Source organism: Ptychodera flava, chromosome 14 (assembly GCF_041260155.1).
Source record: "Ptychodera flava strain L36383 chromosome 14, AS_Pfla_20210202, whole genome shotgun sequence".
NCBI lineage: Eukaryota > Metazoa > Hemichordata > Enteropneusta > Ptychoderidae > Ptychodera > Ptychodera flava.
The window spans coordinates 22,077,338-22,095,906 of NC_091941.1; the positions used below are offsets into that span (position 1 = coordinate 22,077,338).

General features: G+C 40.3%; 1 protein-coding gene across 3 annotated transcripts in view; it reads right to left on the reverse strand.

Annotated features, from left to right (window-relative positions):
* The window catches only part of LOC139149753 (voltage-gated delayed rectifier potassium channel KCNH1-like), a 56,617-nt gene extending 41,801 nt beyond the window's left edge, over window positions 1–14,816 (reverse strand). For all 3 annotated transcript variants that reach the window (XM_070721713.1, XM_070721711.1, XM_070721710.1), the window contains exon 1: window positions 14,178–14,816. In XM_070721713.1, coding sequence (XP_070577814.1) covers window positions 14,178–14,256 — 79 coding nt within the window. In that variant the 5' untranslated portion in view covers window positions 14,257–14,816. The remainder of the gene's footprint in view (window positions 1–14,177) is intronic.
* Window positions 14,817–18,569: the final 3,753 nt, after the last annotated feature.

Genomic DNA, 18,569 nt, shown 5'->3' on the forward strand with positions numbered 1-18,569 from the left:
ATTGACAAAAATGTCACATTCATCTGGAACTGAAATATTATTAGATTTGGCACAGAAGCAATTATGCCTCTTTCATTGCATGGAAATTATACAAGACGCTGTAACATACAAATAAATGCAGGATCACTCATTAGAACAAATAATACCACGGTAAAATATTCCACTCAAATTAAAAACACGGTTCGTTGGTTCTTTTTTATTCTTGGTTAATGAACTCTTGTGTCGATAAGTTTACTGAACATTGTTTTTGAGCGGAACTGAATGTTGTGGAACGGAAGAGACTGTGTGTGTGCATTTCGGAACCCAGAGTCTTTCGCGCGATAATAACATGCCCTTGGCAGCTCAGCATGGAGCGCCAATCGGTGTGGAGCAGTTACAAATTGAAGAGAATGTCTTACGTAAGACCACAGCTAACGTCAATCTTTTATTTCAATTCAATTTTACATGAGACCGAGTGACTTTAAATTGAAGGCCTGGCAGGTAATGCATACGGCCCGAAGGTGAACTTATGTAAATATATATTTTGGACTCGCCAAAATGCTTTATTTTTTAATTTGATCTAAAATTTTATCAACTGACTCCGATACTAGTATTACCCATACCATTAATACAGCAAAGAGATATTGTCAGCGATTATCATGATGGTGGAATGTACTGCATTGTTCAGCGCGTGGTATTAAAATTAAAGTTAGGGATAAAATACTCATTTAGGCGTTTTCTGTGTCAAGGAAAAAATGAAATCCATCGCAGATGAATAGTACACGTAACTGAATTGTCAAATATAAGTCCATGCTACTGTACACCAAGGTTTGTACTTTCGAAAGAACTCCTGTTAGCTTATCAGTATAAGATTTCTGATAGTTTGAATAATAGACATTTCACCGCTTTTCTATTTTTGTCAAAACCGCTGAAGGTTTGTTTCGGACAACTCTTAAATAGCTTCAAGATGTCGAGCAGTACAACTGATTGCTTCTCATATAATAAAGAAATGACCAAATTAATGGGAGAATATAGCGAATTTGGCACCGTACGTGATCCACATAAAAAGTGGCAAAAAATACAGTTTTAAAAAGGATAATGGCGAAATTTAATATGTCGTGTGGAAATAAATCTTCAAAATGCCATGATGGAATCGCATCTTCTGTCTCCTATATAAGTTGTCAATTTTAGTCATCAACGTATCACAATAAATAAATCAATAAATCTACAGGAAATATGACGGTTAGTGACGCTTCAACAAACGCTGCTATTTCTGTCGATCGTTGTTTCAAGTGTTTATTTTTGAACATTTCTAAACTTACCGATGAAATCTATCAGACAATCACAGTATTTTCCTAAACAATTTTCATCAATGATATTCTGCAGCGTGACACGGGAATTTGATGGAAACAATATGAAATTTTTCAAACTCTCGCGCTTTATGAGATCTAGATATTATTAAATAATAATAACAACAATAAAAACAACAATAATTATTATCGCTGTTGTTGTTGTCGTTGTTGTCGTCATCACAACCATCAACATCACCATTCTCCTCCACATCATCATCGAGAAATTTACATAACCTAAGACACTATTGACATCATTACGACTCTAGATCTGGTGCAGACTGAGATATCCAGGTACCTATTCACCGCTAATGGTGCCTACGGAACAGTTTCCAACATCACGCGTGACTGGCGTTCTTTCATCCTGGCATTCTTCACTGAAATTTGGCTAACTGATTGGAATCATTTTCCCCGGGAAAGCGTCTTTTCCCATTACAGCGATATGACACAAGACAAGGGGTCAAGCTCTTTCAGTGACAAGATGCACTAAATGTAGAATTCCTTTCAATATCCCTTCAGTGGATGAACGGTAAACAAAATGCCCGATTGACGGTTGCTGAGATTTAAAAGAAAAATTGAAAAATTCTAAATTCACCAAAAAAAATGCCTTAAAGGTGAAACAGAAATAGCAGATTGATAAAATGGTGAATTAAAATGACAGCAACGTGTCTTGGAAACAGTGCGACAACTTGAAAGCTCGTCGGCAGTGGCCTTTACTAGGCGCTTTCGCTTCACATTGATATTGAACTCCCTGGGACCGAGCAGACATCTTGAAATACGAAAAAAGTAGTCCCGATAAAGCAAACGATTCTATACCATTGAAAATTAAGTCGATAGGGGACTGAAATAAAATTGCCGAACCGTAATCTGTTGAAAATACCGTTTTCTCTGCCCCGGAAATTACGTCAGAACCATAGATTAATAATCTGTCGTGACATTAAGAACATGATATCCGACCTTCTTTTATGCGAATAAGGCGGGAAAAGTTGGAAAAGTGCCCATTGGTGTCGTCTGAGCTTGAAGATATACAGAAAGTGTACTACGTGCTCGATCGTCTCGACGATATTGTGATCTGGACTGATAAATATGCATGACTCATCTTCCTTAATGAAAAGAAAATGCAAATGATGATCTGTACTGAAGGTGGACAGTTTGACAAAGATTGGAAAATTAGTAGCTGCCTCAGACAGGGCGGCACCAAGCAAGCTCATTCTAGAAAGTTTCAGTGACGATTAATTTTTGCGAAATTGTTGACTTTGCGAATAATTAGAATCCACCTTGATCTGTTGATGGCCGTCCCGTTACGCTCCAATGCGGGTTTCATGCACTGTTTCTAAATATATCTCAAGAAATACATCACTTAAAGTGGATTCTTTGAGTATGGATTGTAGTTGGATGGTAGAGTAATTTCTAATTATTGAAAAAATACCAAACGTGTCGGATCGTCTTCAGGACTAGATGATTTTTTAAGTATATGAAAACATTGAAAAAATACATGTAGCATCGTCTGCAGGACTATCATTTTTTTAAAATAAAATAAAAGTGATGAGTTTTGCTGTTTAACCTGTATTAGAATTCAGAAATTCAACTTCTACAAAAACAAGAAATTTCAAAAATTGATATCCCCCTCCCCTCCCCCACCTCCTTCCTTCCGTCGGTGTACGAATGTCTACATTTGAGCTCAAAACAGGTTTGGTTCATTTCTTCACGATTAAAAAAGTTGAATTCCCCAGAAAGTAATGCACATTTTCACCGTCTTTTGTCAGTTTGTGTGAAATAGCGCTGAGCCATTATATCTTGTTCGAACTGTAAACATGCATAGAGATACAGCATCACTTAAAACTGTTAAAGAAGCACCGTCTATGTATCAGGTTCTAAAAGTCTAACAAATTTCTTCCAGAAGAAGCTGTCAAAGCTAAGAATGGCGTTTTTCTCAGCACATGCCAAGAGCACGATCTTTTAAGACTTGCTCGAGCAGGAACAGTAGGTTTTGCCGTAGTAAAAATGGACTACACGGCTCCTATTTGTTTCCACTAGACCAACCTAATGTGTGAGAAGGGTCAATGTTTCCATGGCGACAGAGAAGACTTTCCCTGAACGGATATTGTGAACAGATATAACGAACTAGAACATGTACAGCCCGGTGAGGTGACGTTCCCTACCCTCGGTCCTGCCATTGACTTTTAACTCCGTGACCCCTAAGCCGGAGTGCCCGCTCGACGCTCGCGGTTATCTCTGTGCTGTTCGACATATACAACGCCTGCGTGACAAATCTGCACGCCGCGCTGCGCTATCGATCTTCGATGATGGATCACAGCGATAACCATCTACCTTTAAACCTCCCCCGCTGCCTATCTAAATATGAGATCGATTTTTACCTGCCACTTTTCCCTTCAGACACATTGCCGGATAATTTTCCATTCGCAATTAAAATTCTGGAAGCAAACAATTTGCCCGCACACGGTTAACTAAATCTGCAAAATTTGCGATAGAAAAATATATTCACAATATCGTTTTCAAAAAATATGCCGACGGGTGTACATCGTATTATACTATATATTTTTTTCTGTTACAGTGCTTTCGCAATTATCTATTTCTTACATTTTGCTTTATTTATTTTATTGCCTGTCTCTAGTTAAGGTTTGGTGATGTCTGATTTTGGCGGGAAATTCAGTCCCGGCGGCTGCGCACACTCGAAGTCAGTGTTACATTTTTTTTGACATGTCGTCGCTGCGCAACGCTGCCAAAGTGGAGATTGGTTGTAAAACGTAAGTGTTCTGTGTATCAACACCGAAATCCCATTCCAAATATGACTTGCGAATTTTTCTAACCAGTGGGCTACTTGATAGTGTTAATCGAATCAACATTACGGTAATTTTGAAACGGTTTTTCAGACACTTTTGACACCAAATCACCATCTATACACAATTATTCCTTTATGGTGAAAATGCGAAAATAGGTGTGTTTGCGGCACATGCATAGACAAACCATTAACGACGAAGAGACAAAGTTTCCCCTTGTAACCTATTGTTTTATCATGATAAGCAGGCACGTTAGGCCATCTGTTCTGATCATGGAAATGAGTCCAAGTGCTTCCGACTGACCTTCCCGACAAAAATAAAAAAATATGCCATATATATAGTCTCCGAAAAATAAAGTACGTCAGTCTGGAAATGTGAAATGTTTTTACATTCTTATAAGGGTAAGAAAACAAGGAAATAGCTGCTATTTTTTTTTAATGCGGAAACAAAGTACAGGGTGAAGGGTATACTAAGTGTAAGCCAGGTTTACCAGAAACATATTTTTCTTTGTCTAAGCTGTAAATCCGTCGCGAAGCTACAAAGTGAAAAGCTCTCTATGTCAGTGTCAGTTATCAACATCTTGACGTTGACACATGGTGTCGTCTCCAGAACAAACAATGTAAAGATATCTGTTTGCGGATGAGATTCAAATTTTTGAAATTGTTAAAAAAATGTCCGTCAGCAGAATTTTTGCTATATTCCGACTGAACTCAATTTAAATTATTCTGTTTCGTCATCGAAGTGGCTACCATTACCCGGCTTTCCAAGTTACCCTCCGCTTTCAGTCGATTTTCATTAATTAAACGAACAAGACATTCATCATTTAATTGCAGCGCTGTTATTAGGGTAATGAAAATATGACACATTATCACAGGTCATTTTGCCTGATGCATTTCAACCTTCATCGTGAATACGAAGTGACACATTTTGTGTAGTTTGATCCAGGAAATTGTGCCTGTTTTATGAGTTTCATGGAAGAAAACGAAGCACTTCATCGGACGGTGCATGACGCGCCAGGATGTGACGTTGCAATTCTCCGAAAACACGCCGTTGTGTTTTTCCATCGTTCAACACTGTTGTTTCAAAGTGGCGCTATTGTTGTACAATTTTTAATCACATTAGCAATAAATCTATATGTCAGTCATGTCAGTTACGTTGATTAATGTCATTGTTTTGTATGTCGCCGATATAACATTTTATTTCGCTTTATTACCTGTTGACCTTTACCCTTTTATGGGGCTATGCTGCTGTACACGAATACCAACACACACACATGCACGAATACCTGCCTGGGCATTCACTTTTATTCGCAGGTCGAGGATTATATTTGAGTCATCAGCATCTCTCTCTCAGTGTGTTTTCTTTCTTAATTTCCATATTAACCGATAAATTTGTCATAGGCCACCTGATTACCCAAAATGTCATTGAAACCTCTTCGACGCTTAAATTTCTGCAATATTGATGACGATCTGCGACAGAACAGATTGATGTTTCTCCATATTGCACTTAGAGGGGGAACCTAGGTACGCTCATTTTAAACGATTTACAGGAAAAATCCCTCCGCGAACTCATAGCATCAAAACACGAGCCGAACGAGCACAAATGCCTAATCACACAGCAGCGCACTGATACGCCGCATTATCTTTGACCGATCGTGCAAGACGTGAAGTCATGACACTCCTCAAGACACGGCAATACAGATTGATGGCAATTTCAATCCGAAAAAAAAAGACCCACTGAAATAACCTCAAATAACTCCCTTTCATCCTCTCGGATATAAAAACTGGCACTATAACAATGATAAACGCACGACTTTGGGGCAAACTTGGCGTTTCTGACGTCTCCGCTGAGACCGACCGCTCATCGAGATTTGAACGAAGATCACGTGATTCTTTCATAAGCGAAAATAGTTGACGTCCTTGTACAAGAATCCACACTAGTTAACTGTTATACATGAACTGAATGGCGAATTTATAAGACAAAAAACTATGTTTTAATAGATTGTGTTTCCCGACGTGACATTTATTCATTCAAATAGTGCGAAATAAATAAATAAATCATTAATGTTCAGAATAGATTTTACAAAGACGTTGTTGAAACCATTCGTGGCGCCATGCTAGTAAAATTTCACAATTTTCGCATGAAAAGATTTAAATATTTCCATTCAGTAATCCACGTGACCTACCCATAGGCGAGTATGTCTTGTATTACAATGTCAACTCAGTTCGTGTTGACGACGATAAATGCGGGTACTTTGACTCAAAATAACACCCATACCCGTTTACAGCAGACAATTCAATATCCTGCATCGTTCTGCACCCAGGAATGCTCTCCATTGTTCGCGAAAATTGGAATAAATAAAACGCAAGGTTGCATTGCCAAGAGCGATGTTCATGCATGAAAAAAATTATCAGAGGACGCCTGCAAGTCACAGGGCCATTTATTGTGTTGGTATTTTTGGTTTTGAGTTACAACAGTGTATCATCTACTACACACATCCATTACACGGTCTTTCTCACCTAGCCCACGACAGGACACGAAAACTCAGTTGAGGTGATCAACCGATAACATTGAGACTCCCGGTCCCGCCATTTCAAGTCATGCCCGCTGTTATCAGCATTTTGAAGGTCTAAATTGCTTGTTGAAGTGTGTAAAAAACCACCAGTTAGCCTATGTGTCTCATTTTCGTCGATTCATCGCTGCGCCAACCTTCACCCCAGCGCAGCGCGCCAAGTTTGTAACAAAAGTTTCAATGACCTGCATACTATATCCTACAGGTCGAGTACGGAATTCATAATTCATGCAATTAAGTTCCATTGTCCCTTTTTTCCAACAAGAGTTTTGTTTCGAGCGATATCATACTTTACTCAGTATTCAGGAAAAGAGAAAGGACGAAATGTTTTGTTGATTATGAGATAATCGGCCATAATGATTCTCCTTGTATGTTCAGATACTATTTTTGTATCACTTTTTCAAACCCTTTACAAAGGCAATATTTTGTTCGGCCTGAGGTGAATCTTTTGACATAATTAGGGGATTTGGGATTGATGTGTGTGGAGAGACTTCAAATCTTATTTCAATGAAGTCATTGGTTTGACTAGGCTGGTTGCAACTACGTATCTTGACTTGCGTCTATGTATGATGGTTTGCAGTTCGGTATTTACGACGCCAGAAAATGTTTGCTCATGCCAAGATGGCGGGAAAGCAGTATCCTTCAAGCGTCACGCGCAGTACGCGTAAAGGCTTTTAGAGAGAGTGGGGCACGTCCTTTCCGCTAAATTAAGTGAAGTCGATGTTCGATGCACTTCATTTTAGACATCCATGAAAAATACTACGAGCAGATTCCAGCAAATTTGGCCGCGATTTTCTCGATAAAGGGCGCCGGATGTCAGCGAATTCCTGCCACTGCCGGCAGGAGACGGCCCCGCCAACATACACACACCAAATCACAGAACAAGAAAATGTGAGGCCTAATCAATTGGCAATAAAAATGTCTTTCCGTCGCTTACATTTTAGTGGTTTTGCTGAGTGAAAAGTTGTCATGGAAATGACCACCTAGCAAGCTCGATTGCTTTGGATGAGAACGCTGAAAAGAATAGGTCTTGCTCAGTAAATTTATCGCATTATTAGGTGAAATTGTGCGCCTCGATTCAGGGGAAGAAAGCAAAGTTCCTTAAAAGCGATGAAAGCAAATGCGTTGTGTGTGTATGTGCATGGCGTTTGGGGCCTTCGACGGGCTATTCGTTTTCGCGCTTTTCTGAACATTGTACGGTTGAATCCGTAATGTTTTGTTTTTGTTACAAATCATAATGTCTCAATCGCGGGCTCAGTGTATCAAAATACGATACGTAAAGTGCCGGTCGTAAAACACGCCGGTATGCTGTTCATAATATAAAAATAGGGGATCACACAAGACTTCCTCGACAACATCGACGCCTGTTGCTAAGAAACAGCCGCATCAAGCCCCGGGTTTCCAAGGCGACCGCGAAGCCACAGCTCGAGATCACCCATTTCGCCGCCCCGCTCGCGTTCACTATAGTCGCGCATACTAACGACGCCATTTTTTTTTTCGAGATCGCTTTTAAAATTTCGGAGACAGACACAGTAACCTTCCTACCCTGGGGACTGTCGCATTCTCGCTCGTGGATAGGCATCGCGTAATAAACAGCATCATTACCGTCTCCATGTCGCTAGGCAACAGCGCAGAGGAAGGGCATGACCGTGGAGCAAACAATACAATAACCATTATTCATATATTTGGTCTTATCTTATATCATCAGCACCTCTATGACATAGAATGCGCTGTATGATGTATCACTCGCTATTAAATCCTCACCATAAGGCGGCAAAGCTGAAAATTAATAGGCTACCCATTGTCATCCTTTCTCGTGGGTCGGGCCGGGGATAACCCCAATTCCGGCTCATTTGCAATTATTCAGAATTATCATTTCCCAGATTACATTGTTAACTCTGATTTTATCGGTAGTTATCGAAACTGGTCCACACATCTTCCAAGCGCCGCTGTATGTTCGATGCGCTGTGCCCTTTACCCTCCCTGGCATTGTTTGTGGAAATGACACCATACGTGACAGTCAAATATATCGCTCGCAAACAAAGCCTTTTTTTATTTCTTACCGATGTTAGTCGGTCAAAACAATTATAGGTTATCATTGATGTCATAGCGATATGAAGTTAAACTTTCTTACAGATGTTTTGAGAGACGGTAAGAAGCAATCAGAGGACGATTATTGTTTTCATTTATTTTCACCTGAGGATGAACGTGTGCAGCATTGGACGATTCTTAGGTCTTCACGGAAGACACCGAGTATATTTAATTTCTCAGTGAATGTCAAACTGTGTCATGGGGACAGCTTACATGGGTATTATACTTTGACTTTTAATTGGCTGATTCGGCACAGAATGTAGCACCATGCTACACCATCAAGCAAGCGTGGACGTGACGCCCTTGAATGCGATACTGTACAGAATCTCATTAGGACTGGGTGAACGACAATTCGAATTGTACGTTTCAAAAGACATAAAATAAATAAAATAACCTGCTCCATGTTGACCTGATGGTGTTTCATCCAACCGGGCCAAAACATGATCCTGCCTTTAATAGCCGGAAGCAAAGTTTATGTTTGGAATAAAAATAGCATATAAATTGCTCATTGGTCGTTTGTAATGATATGGTTTACCTTTTGACTTCTATGTCGTTGTGCAATTTGAATGGACGAGGTAAATGGACATATTTATCAATTAATTAATAGATAGGCTATTCTGTTTAGTTGATTTGCGCTGCTTTGTGTTGGTTCCATGTGTGATAGCCGTGTACACATCCTATTTTGTGAGGTCCCAGAAATTATACTCGAGTGAACAGTCTGGCTATAAGCTATGCGGACAGATTGATATCATCAATCATCACAAATCTGTCGTGCCCTTTCGATTTATTTCGACGCGTCAAAAGAAAATATGGATTTTGAAAACATAGGCTGTGTGATCTTTCTGGGCGACTTTCTGCACTGGCAGGGCCATGAAATTTTATGGTCAGTTCTGTACGACTATTTTTCTTTTCCTAGGCGTCACTCATTTGGCGCTAGATTAGGCATTTATCGGAATGTTTCGATATTTTCCTGTGTCCATCATGATTTCAGATGCGTTAAGTTCCAACAATCACAAGGTGAGAAACAAAGGGACGCAAATGACCCCCCCCCCCCACGGCCAATCTTTAGCTGTATTGTCAAGAAAGATTCTTGTGTTTTGTCTTGCGTGTAGCGTCAGGTTTCTTGTGGTCCTACTTTCACATTTTTTAAAGACAGGGCTATCGTTTGGTCTACTCTCTTTCAAAAAATGTTATTGTGTTTCATATTCATAATCGTTTTTGGACTGATTGGCAGCCTTTGTACCCGACGTCAGCCCGTGCCCTACAACACAAAGGACGTGACCTTGGGCTTCGTGAATTCAAGGGTGAGAGACGAATAACTGCCAAGTTCATTAGTAGGCATTTTTTATCGAAATAGACAATTGTTGAATAAGTTTTGAAAAATGGCAGATTATGAGTTATAACTCACACAAAATATACATTTTTCACAGGTAGTCGAAAAAGTGGCTTTTTAAGATTATCGATATTATTTTCTCGACCCAATCAGGAGTCTGATGTTCAACTGTAAAAGCATACGATATCATCGCATAAATACCATGGTTCAAATCCAAAAGCTGAAGATTCTTCCCGCCTTGTTTTAAAAAGGGCGGATTATTTTTTTCATTTCCTTTCGGCCATTTGATATTATCAGTAAATAAATCGAAATCGAAATGTATTGGGCAATACTGCAGTTTAGCGAGACTCTTTTGTGTTATTTCCACTATGCCGTGTTAATCGATATTACGAGGGAGTAAAACGAAACAGCCCCGGCCATTACAAATTTGCAAGTTGAGGAAATCTGCCACAAGATGGCGATTTTGTGTGTCGTTTGCTTAACGGTCGATAAACTGACTGGGTATACTTGCACTAGGCCAGGTAACACTGTCTATAAAAACTCATAATCGTCGGCTATTACAGTGCAATATTACTGTTCTATTGTAAAAAACAGCTCTCCTGAACAGAGTTTACGCTTAATGCGAAGTCTGGCTTCTAAAACTGGTATTTTTGATTTTTTTTATAAAATCAGGTTGTTGCTGTAGTCTGCCAGTGTTCGATGCTGTAATTTATCATAACACAAATTCTATGGCCAGAGACGTTGTCTGCAGATCCCTCCGGGTAATTTTGATCATGTATTCATAATTGTTGGTGACAAGATCTAGCTGAGGGGGAAATCAAGATCGCCATGATTATATCCTAGTCTGATATGATAATGTAATGGTATTTGTCGTCCGCTGGGGCGCCATGATGATCTTAAAAAAATGAAAGCCATGGTTCAGAACAAGCGAAAGACAACGCAATGTTGGCTGTGTTTCTCGCTCACGACGAGCACGCATTCTAATCACCATCGTCGCTTTTGTGTTGGTTGTCATGGCGCGCCATCTTGGGTTGTTGAGTGGCTCAAGCAAGCCTTCCATCCGCCATTGTTGCACAGAAGCGTTTTCATTTTTTTCAGGTCGCACGCACAACTGCAGTCTCCGCGAAAACGTACGGTACACCATGAGTTCAAGAAAAGCAAGAGAAAAAAATAAAGCTAATTTTATAAGTCAAGATTCTAGTGGAGTTGACCACGATTTCCTAAAAGGGGAGTCGTTTCCAACAGGAAGAAGATGATTCTACGGCATGGCAAAATTTTCAGTGGGATACAAGACATGCAAAACACACAGTGGTAACACGTGAATGATCGTCATGTGTAGTGAAAGTGCCGTGCGAACTCATAAGTGACCATAGCTACAAACTGATCAAGATGCTTTGTGCCTATCATCTGTGAATATTTAACCATCATGTTTATTTTACCGTCCGCTAATCTTTCTCCCACTCGGGTTTCTCGCATTTACTCTGTACATAAAATACATGACTTTGTCTTTAGTGCGTGCGTTAGAGGCATATCAAGCACGGGCAATAAAGATGAATTACTTCCAATTACACCAATCAGCCGCCGAGGGTAAACAATTGTACCAGATGGGAAATACAGTAAAGTCGCCTGGAATCGGCTCGATGGCTCAGGATCCCGCACAAGCCGACGTGAAAACCAAGAGCGGACCGGGCATTCCATGTGGTGAAGAACGAGTCCCCGTCGTAAACGTCGTGTTTTATGCTTTTAATTGTTCAAATATTTGCCCATGCATTCTGGACTGTGTTTGGACTTGTAGTTAGGGCACTCTTACTGTGACACTATGTCGAAGTGACAGAGAGCACAAGTCAAGAGCATCAGCATTATTTTAGGACCTGCATATATTATAGTGGGAAAATGTGGCTTCCTGTACGCTGGCTGCTACCAGACTGCGCGTAATTATCGGGCTGGCAAGCGTTTTACACATCACCGCGGATTATTTCGGAGCAATTATCTTATTCGCACTAAAATGGGTCACTGTTCAAACTCCACTGCAGGGATACGATTCCCTCTCTTTGTAATTTCAGAGAGGCGGGGAAAATAGCGCTTGGATTTCGTGTTTCTGTACGTCATCGACAGCATGCAACCATGACTACCTGTCTGTCTGTCTGTCTGTCTGTCTGTCTGTCTGTCTGTCTATCTGGCTACCTGTCTGTTTGCCTGTCTGTTTGCCTGTCTATCTGTCATATCAGTCAGTCTGATACGACTGTTTTGTCCACAGCGACATCTCAATAAATATTTCATCTCTCCCCTAAGCTGCTCGAGTCTGTGCGTCAGTCTTTCTGCTGTTTTCTCTGTCTGTCGAATTATCTGTCAATTTTAATTTTCAACCGTGAACTCTTACAATTTATTCTCTCTCTCTCTCTCTCTCTCTCTCTCTCTCTCTCTCTCTCTCTCTCTCTCTCTCTCTCTCTCTCTCTCTCTCTCTCTCTCATACCATGGGCTTTTGAGGTACATTTTTCTAGCTTTATGTACGAGGAAGCGCGATCAGTTGTGTACCATGCATGTTTCAGTGTATCACAATGATATGCGGCTAATAATCCCTTGAAACGCAAATGAAAGGGAAATATCGAGTAATTTTCACGTATTGATATATCACGGTGTGATTTTAAATTCCCCTGCCCCCGCACCCTTTCAATTTCTGCGAGTTGTATTGCCAGGATGTGACTCGAGGTGTGTTTCAGTTCAGTCAACACAGTGACCTTGTATGATATGCTATCACCAATCCGTCGTCTTACTAATTTACCTTCTCTGCAGTTTACCTTGTTTTTTTTTTCCACGGGAAATCGTTCCCTTCATCAAATCCAGCACTTGTGTTCAGTTACTTTTATTTATTTATTTATTTTCATTGGCCAAAGCAGAGATGTCAGCGCATCCGAATCTTGCTCTAGACCGGTGAAATGCGTGTCTATGTCTATTTGTCCACTTCTGACTCTCTGTGGCTCTCCGAATCCGTCACTCTCATTTTTTGAGTTGTTAGCCTGCATGCATAATTAATCAAACCCGTATCGTCGCTAATTATAGTGATTAACACTAGTGCGTGACATCGTTTTGTAATCGGCCTACACCTTTCACAGATCCCTAGTACAGAACGTACTCGATTTGTGTATGTTTGTGTGTGTGTGTGTCCAGAATAAGGATAACTAACATCGTTCCATCAGAAATGTCACCAGGAAATTTTTTACTTTCTACTCCTACAAAGGGAGTCACTCGTAATCAAAAATCTATTGTAGTTTAATAAACGTTATTGAGTTAATGTATGGTTCACACGTCACGCCGATATTATTTCTCTGTCACGCAGTTCAAAACAAATGCCGTGCGCTGTACGAGCCATGTTTTTGCTTTATTATTGTTATTGACAAAATTTAAGTGGACCCGCTCCATTCGCGACGGTGCTGGCAAATAGTAGACAACAATACAACAGTATAGGGCCGAAACAAAAAAGCAAGAAAAATGGGACGACAGATGTCAGGCAGCTGATTAGGAAAAAAAAGATCCTTTATAAGTAGAGAGACTGTGTTTCGGGCATTACCCATCAATTGTGTCTAAGGTCGGGAGGAAAAAGCAGCAGCAAGGCTGGATCACTCCCTTTCTCGGCTCACCCGTGATCCCTCCCTCCCTTGTCGGATCTTCTCATTCAATCGGCGTCTGTTAATGTCGCTGATTGAAAATGAAGAGGACGAAGACAACCCCGCGCGTAGGAATGAAGAGAAGGAGATCGTATGAACACGGCACGAACGGTCTCTCCCCGGGCTCGCTACTGTCTTTTTTTACGACAATCGACGGCTGTGTAAACAGGCAAAATCGGGGAGAAAAGAGCCGAAACATATCGAGAGAGAGATCGATAATGCATATAAAAACACGGAGATAAGAAATGGACGTCAATTACTGATCATGATACAGTCCGCCTGTCGTGCGGGCTCCCTCCATTAATTTTCACAATAACACGGGGAACGTGTGTCTTTCTAAATGCTAGAATCGTGTAACTGGTATCGGTTCGATACTGAAATACTTACGTTGCACGTTTGATCTCCGAATGATACTTTCGAGAAAGGTGTTCTGCGGCGCGACAAGTCCCTTCCGTGAAGTCGGCATTTTCGATGTCGTTCAGATTGAAGTGACGGTATATGATGTATATATTTTTTTATTTCCTTGGGATTTCCACAGTGTCGGCGTTCGTCGGGCGGCAGTTCCACGACATGTTACCTCCTAGTGTCGGGAAGCTGGTGTTAATCCGTAAAGATGCCGGGTTTTCGCCGTTTTCCCCGAAAGACTGTCATCCATTGCTACAATCGTGTGAAGAATAGTTGTACCTTACGAGATGTAAATTATTCATTACCCATGTCCAGCAAAAGCAGGTAAGAACCGTCAGTGCGCATGCGTCGAAATATGTTTTGCCAGCTGCCGTTAAACCTTGGTGATAACGTGAAGGAGTATTTCTCGATGGTGGAAAAAAAATAGAAAGTTAATTCCCGCGTTAGCCTACTTGAAGTTTCTCTTTGCGTGTGTTTCCACAGAAATATTCTAAAGCATTATTTTGCTTACTGGTGTATTCAGGGAGAAATACAACACTCTAGTGCGAATCAAGAGGTGAACATTTCCTGAAAAATATTATCCGCCATTTATCCCCGATGCATGGACACAGGTGTGCGGGAAGGATGCATTCAGGAAAAAAAAAGACAGTCATTAGCGTCCTTTTATGTGATTGGTTGCTATGCGTGACGTCATGGTAGTTTACACCACCAACAGACGGAGGTTACAGAAGCGTGATAAACATTTCATGCCGGTTTACGCCGAGGAAACTTCAAGTTGAGAAAACTAGCGCATTCTGAAAATGAACTCTTTGTATGTGAACGAAGAATTTTTGAGTATTCCTGTAGGGGCGACCATGAGTGATATTTTATTTTGGCACATCTACACAAACGTAAACGTGAAAACGACTTCAAATCGGCGACTACTTTCGAACGCGCTCCAATCATCTTCATTCCCAATTATGGCTGGGCTAATTAATTACGTACACGCAGGGCACATCGCTTAATGTCGACGGGAAATGGTTGGATATGTAACAACAACATTTGGTGGTGTACATTAACGTAAACAAGAAGGCGGATATCTCTGAATATTTGTGAAAAAGGAAAAGTAAGAACAAATAAAATCCAACATGTCGACATATATGCGTTGTCCGAGCTGTGTAAAATGTTAGCCTTAAAAAGACGTTTTCGTGATTCAAAATAAAAAAAAACAATTCACGTCTGTGAGTATGTTTGACGTAAGTACAGAAGAATGCCTGCATGCATATATACATATATGCATGTGTGTGTTCGGTAAATATGTATTATGTTTTCACGCGAACTTTAATGTGGAATATAATGAGACGACTTTTCTCTTGTCTTCAGATCAAAAGTCACCAAAATTGTATGTTCACACCTCACTTTACAAGAGATTAAAGGTCAACAGAATCATTGTAATGGTAAGTGAACAGTTGTGCTGCATTATTTAGTATGGAATTTGACGCTGATGCTGATCATAGCGTGATGGGACCAAGCCATCATTTTCTAAAACCCATTTGCTCAAGGAGAAGGCACCCTTTTACGGCCTAATAGGAACTACACGCAACTGAGATGAAAACATACCCAGTTTCATGCCTTTTTAATATTGATATAACGCTAAGCCCTTAAGTGCTCATTAAAATGAGCGACTCTGTCAGAACCGTTCGATTTTTCTTTACTTTTGAGTTGCATGGACAGACTGGATACCAGACGTTTGCGGGCCTGCCTTGGGCGCACTGCAGCAGGCACATTACACCAGGTTTGATTCCCGCAAACCGTCGCACGCTGTAGTTTGTCGTATGGAGCCACAGTCCCTCCATCCATGCACTGTGGGTGGAGGGACTGTGGTGAAGCTAACTGACGTTCAAGGCGAATTTAATTAGAATTCAACAGCGTCGCTGAAGATTTGCATATCGACGAACCCCGCACTTGGTCTCGTTACGGTCACATTTCATGCTATCTTGCGATTATTAACATGGTTAATTTTTTCCATGGTGATTATCATGTCGACTTTTAAAATGAAATAACATCTTGAGGCAGAATATTAATCTATTCGGGGGAACAACAAGACCTCAAAAACGTCAATTTTTTATCGACTTGGACGAGGCTCACATAAAGTGACACAATGTTCCGGTGGTAATGTTGCACACGTATTCTTGAAGTTCCTCTTTATCTTGATTATATGAATAAAAATATTAACTGCTTCCATTGACAGGTGTCCATTTCTATGAGGGGAGTATTCAGTTTTTATACCCGGGCGGGCCAACATCGTTCGGGGGTGTCATGACATTTGAAAACTTCAAAGAGGGTCATTTTTTCGAGGGTGATCACTTCAAAAATATTAATTGAATCGAAAACCCTTGTTCTTGTTTCGGTGTAAAATGTGTCCTAGGAAACAGAGGTGCCTCTTCTGTTTCCGCTTACTACTGAATTCCATAGTCTGAAATCAAGCATTGTCTAATTCATTATCATCGTGCATTGGCAAGTCTGTAAAGACTTGTCTTACCTCCATTGCCACAACAGAGTGGAAATGACGGGGTTTCAAACAGGCTTTGACAGAGGTGAGGCTAGCAAAAGATGCGAGCTGTACATTAAACAAAGACCTTGCATTCGTCAGCAAGTTCACTTTTTGCTGTTTGATAACTTTAATGTTGCTATCTAACCGTTACTCATTACGAACTGACCCTGGCAAATATAAAAACAGATAAATGAATATAAATGAAAAGTATCCATGACTTTGTTGTTTACAGTCAATGACTGTTCAATTGTAGTATTAATATTGAGACACAATGAAAAAGGAATATTTAAAGTATTTAATTTGAAACATTACTTTCTTTAAATATTAAAAACAGAAACATACTGTAAAATATATTTCAGGAGGTATAAAAGAGGAGTGACCAGAGTACCCGCTCACTATCAGGGATTTTACTACTTTGACATGGCTGTACCGTACTGTGTCATCGAGTAAGACACTGTCAGCTTCTTACTCCCCCACGCACACCACTATCTTGAGCTTGGTGTCATTGGCCATTTTCCTAACCTCTGTGTGGCCTGGCATTCAGTACAAGATTAACTGAAAATGGTTGGAATGTGCTGAACAAAGGGAAAACCGGAGAAATTGTTTATGCTGGTTTATGCTGTTACCTTTGGCGTACTCGGCGGATGGGTAAGAGCGCAAAGAAGCAGACAGAAAGTCACCTGGAAACTCACATTTCAATGAAAATGACTCGTCAGAGAGAGAGAGAGAGAGAGAGAGAGAGAGAGAGAGAGAGAGAGAGAGAGAGAGAGAGAGAGAGAGAGATGCACTCTGGTTAAGATAGTGACGAATACCGTGTTCGATCAAAGTGGCTGCCGCACTGGTAATGAAAAACTGTTTCTCACATCCGACATACCGTACACTGTATATACTAGATCTGGAAAAAATATAACAGGTTACTGGCAAAGATGTTTTTCCGCCGATGTTACTATAAACACAAGGCTTATGATTGTATATAGTTGAAAATTGAATTCACTTAAATTGTTTTAAAATGTATGTATAGATTTGCAAAGCCAAATACTGCTTATTTCAACATATTTGTAAGTAACAGAGAGAACAAAAATGTTACCAAATTCATAAAGAATTACTCTAGCAATGTGCTTTTGGGTTACAAAAGTGTAATCTGCAAAGGGTCATGTTTGTGGATCCAAAAGGGAGTTGGCTGATTTTTACAGAGGTACAAGAAGAATTCTCACACCCCGGAACAAGGTAACTGTACGCTCCCTTACGTCATATGATTTTTAAAGGTAAGCGCCTGGCCTTGGCGTTAAAGCCGAGAAGATTTGAATCGTGAGTGACGTTGTTATGGCTGACGTCAGCCGCATGTCAAAATTGGAAAGCGCTAAGAAATTCACATTCGGTATTAACATATGAAAGGAGTAAGATTTTTTCTACAAACAGAACTCTGCATATCAAGTGGCTGCGTGGTCGATAGATTTACATGTCAGAGAGAGAGTGGTTTCAATCGTGAGTACACTAAAATGACAGAAATATCCGTTCATAAACATTGCAGACGATGGGACAATATTCGTTGGCAAAGCGGGCACGTGCATGAACAATACGTGAAATAATTATCCAGGATTACATAAAAAAAAATTGAAAATGCATACTGCGGGTCTAACATGCGAGACTTAGCCAAGACAATTATTACAAGATTTTTCGGAAATTTAAAAAAAGCAGGGTTTTTAATGCTATGGCCAAGTATGTAACAATTAATGTCATTCCGAATTCCCAATTCCCTATATACATGTAGGAGGATGCAAAACTGCATGCGTGATCATATTATGTGAACTGGCATCTTCTAGAAATGCACTGTTTGCACA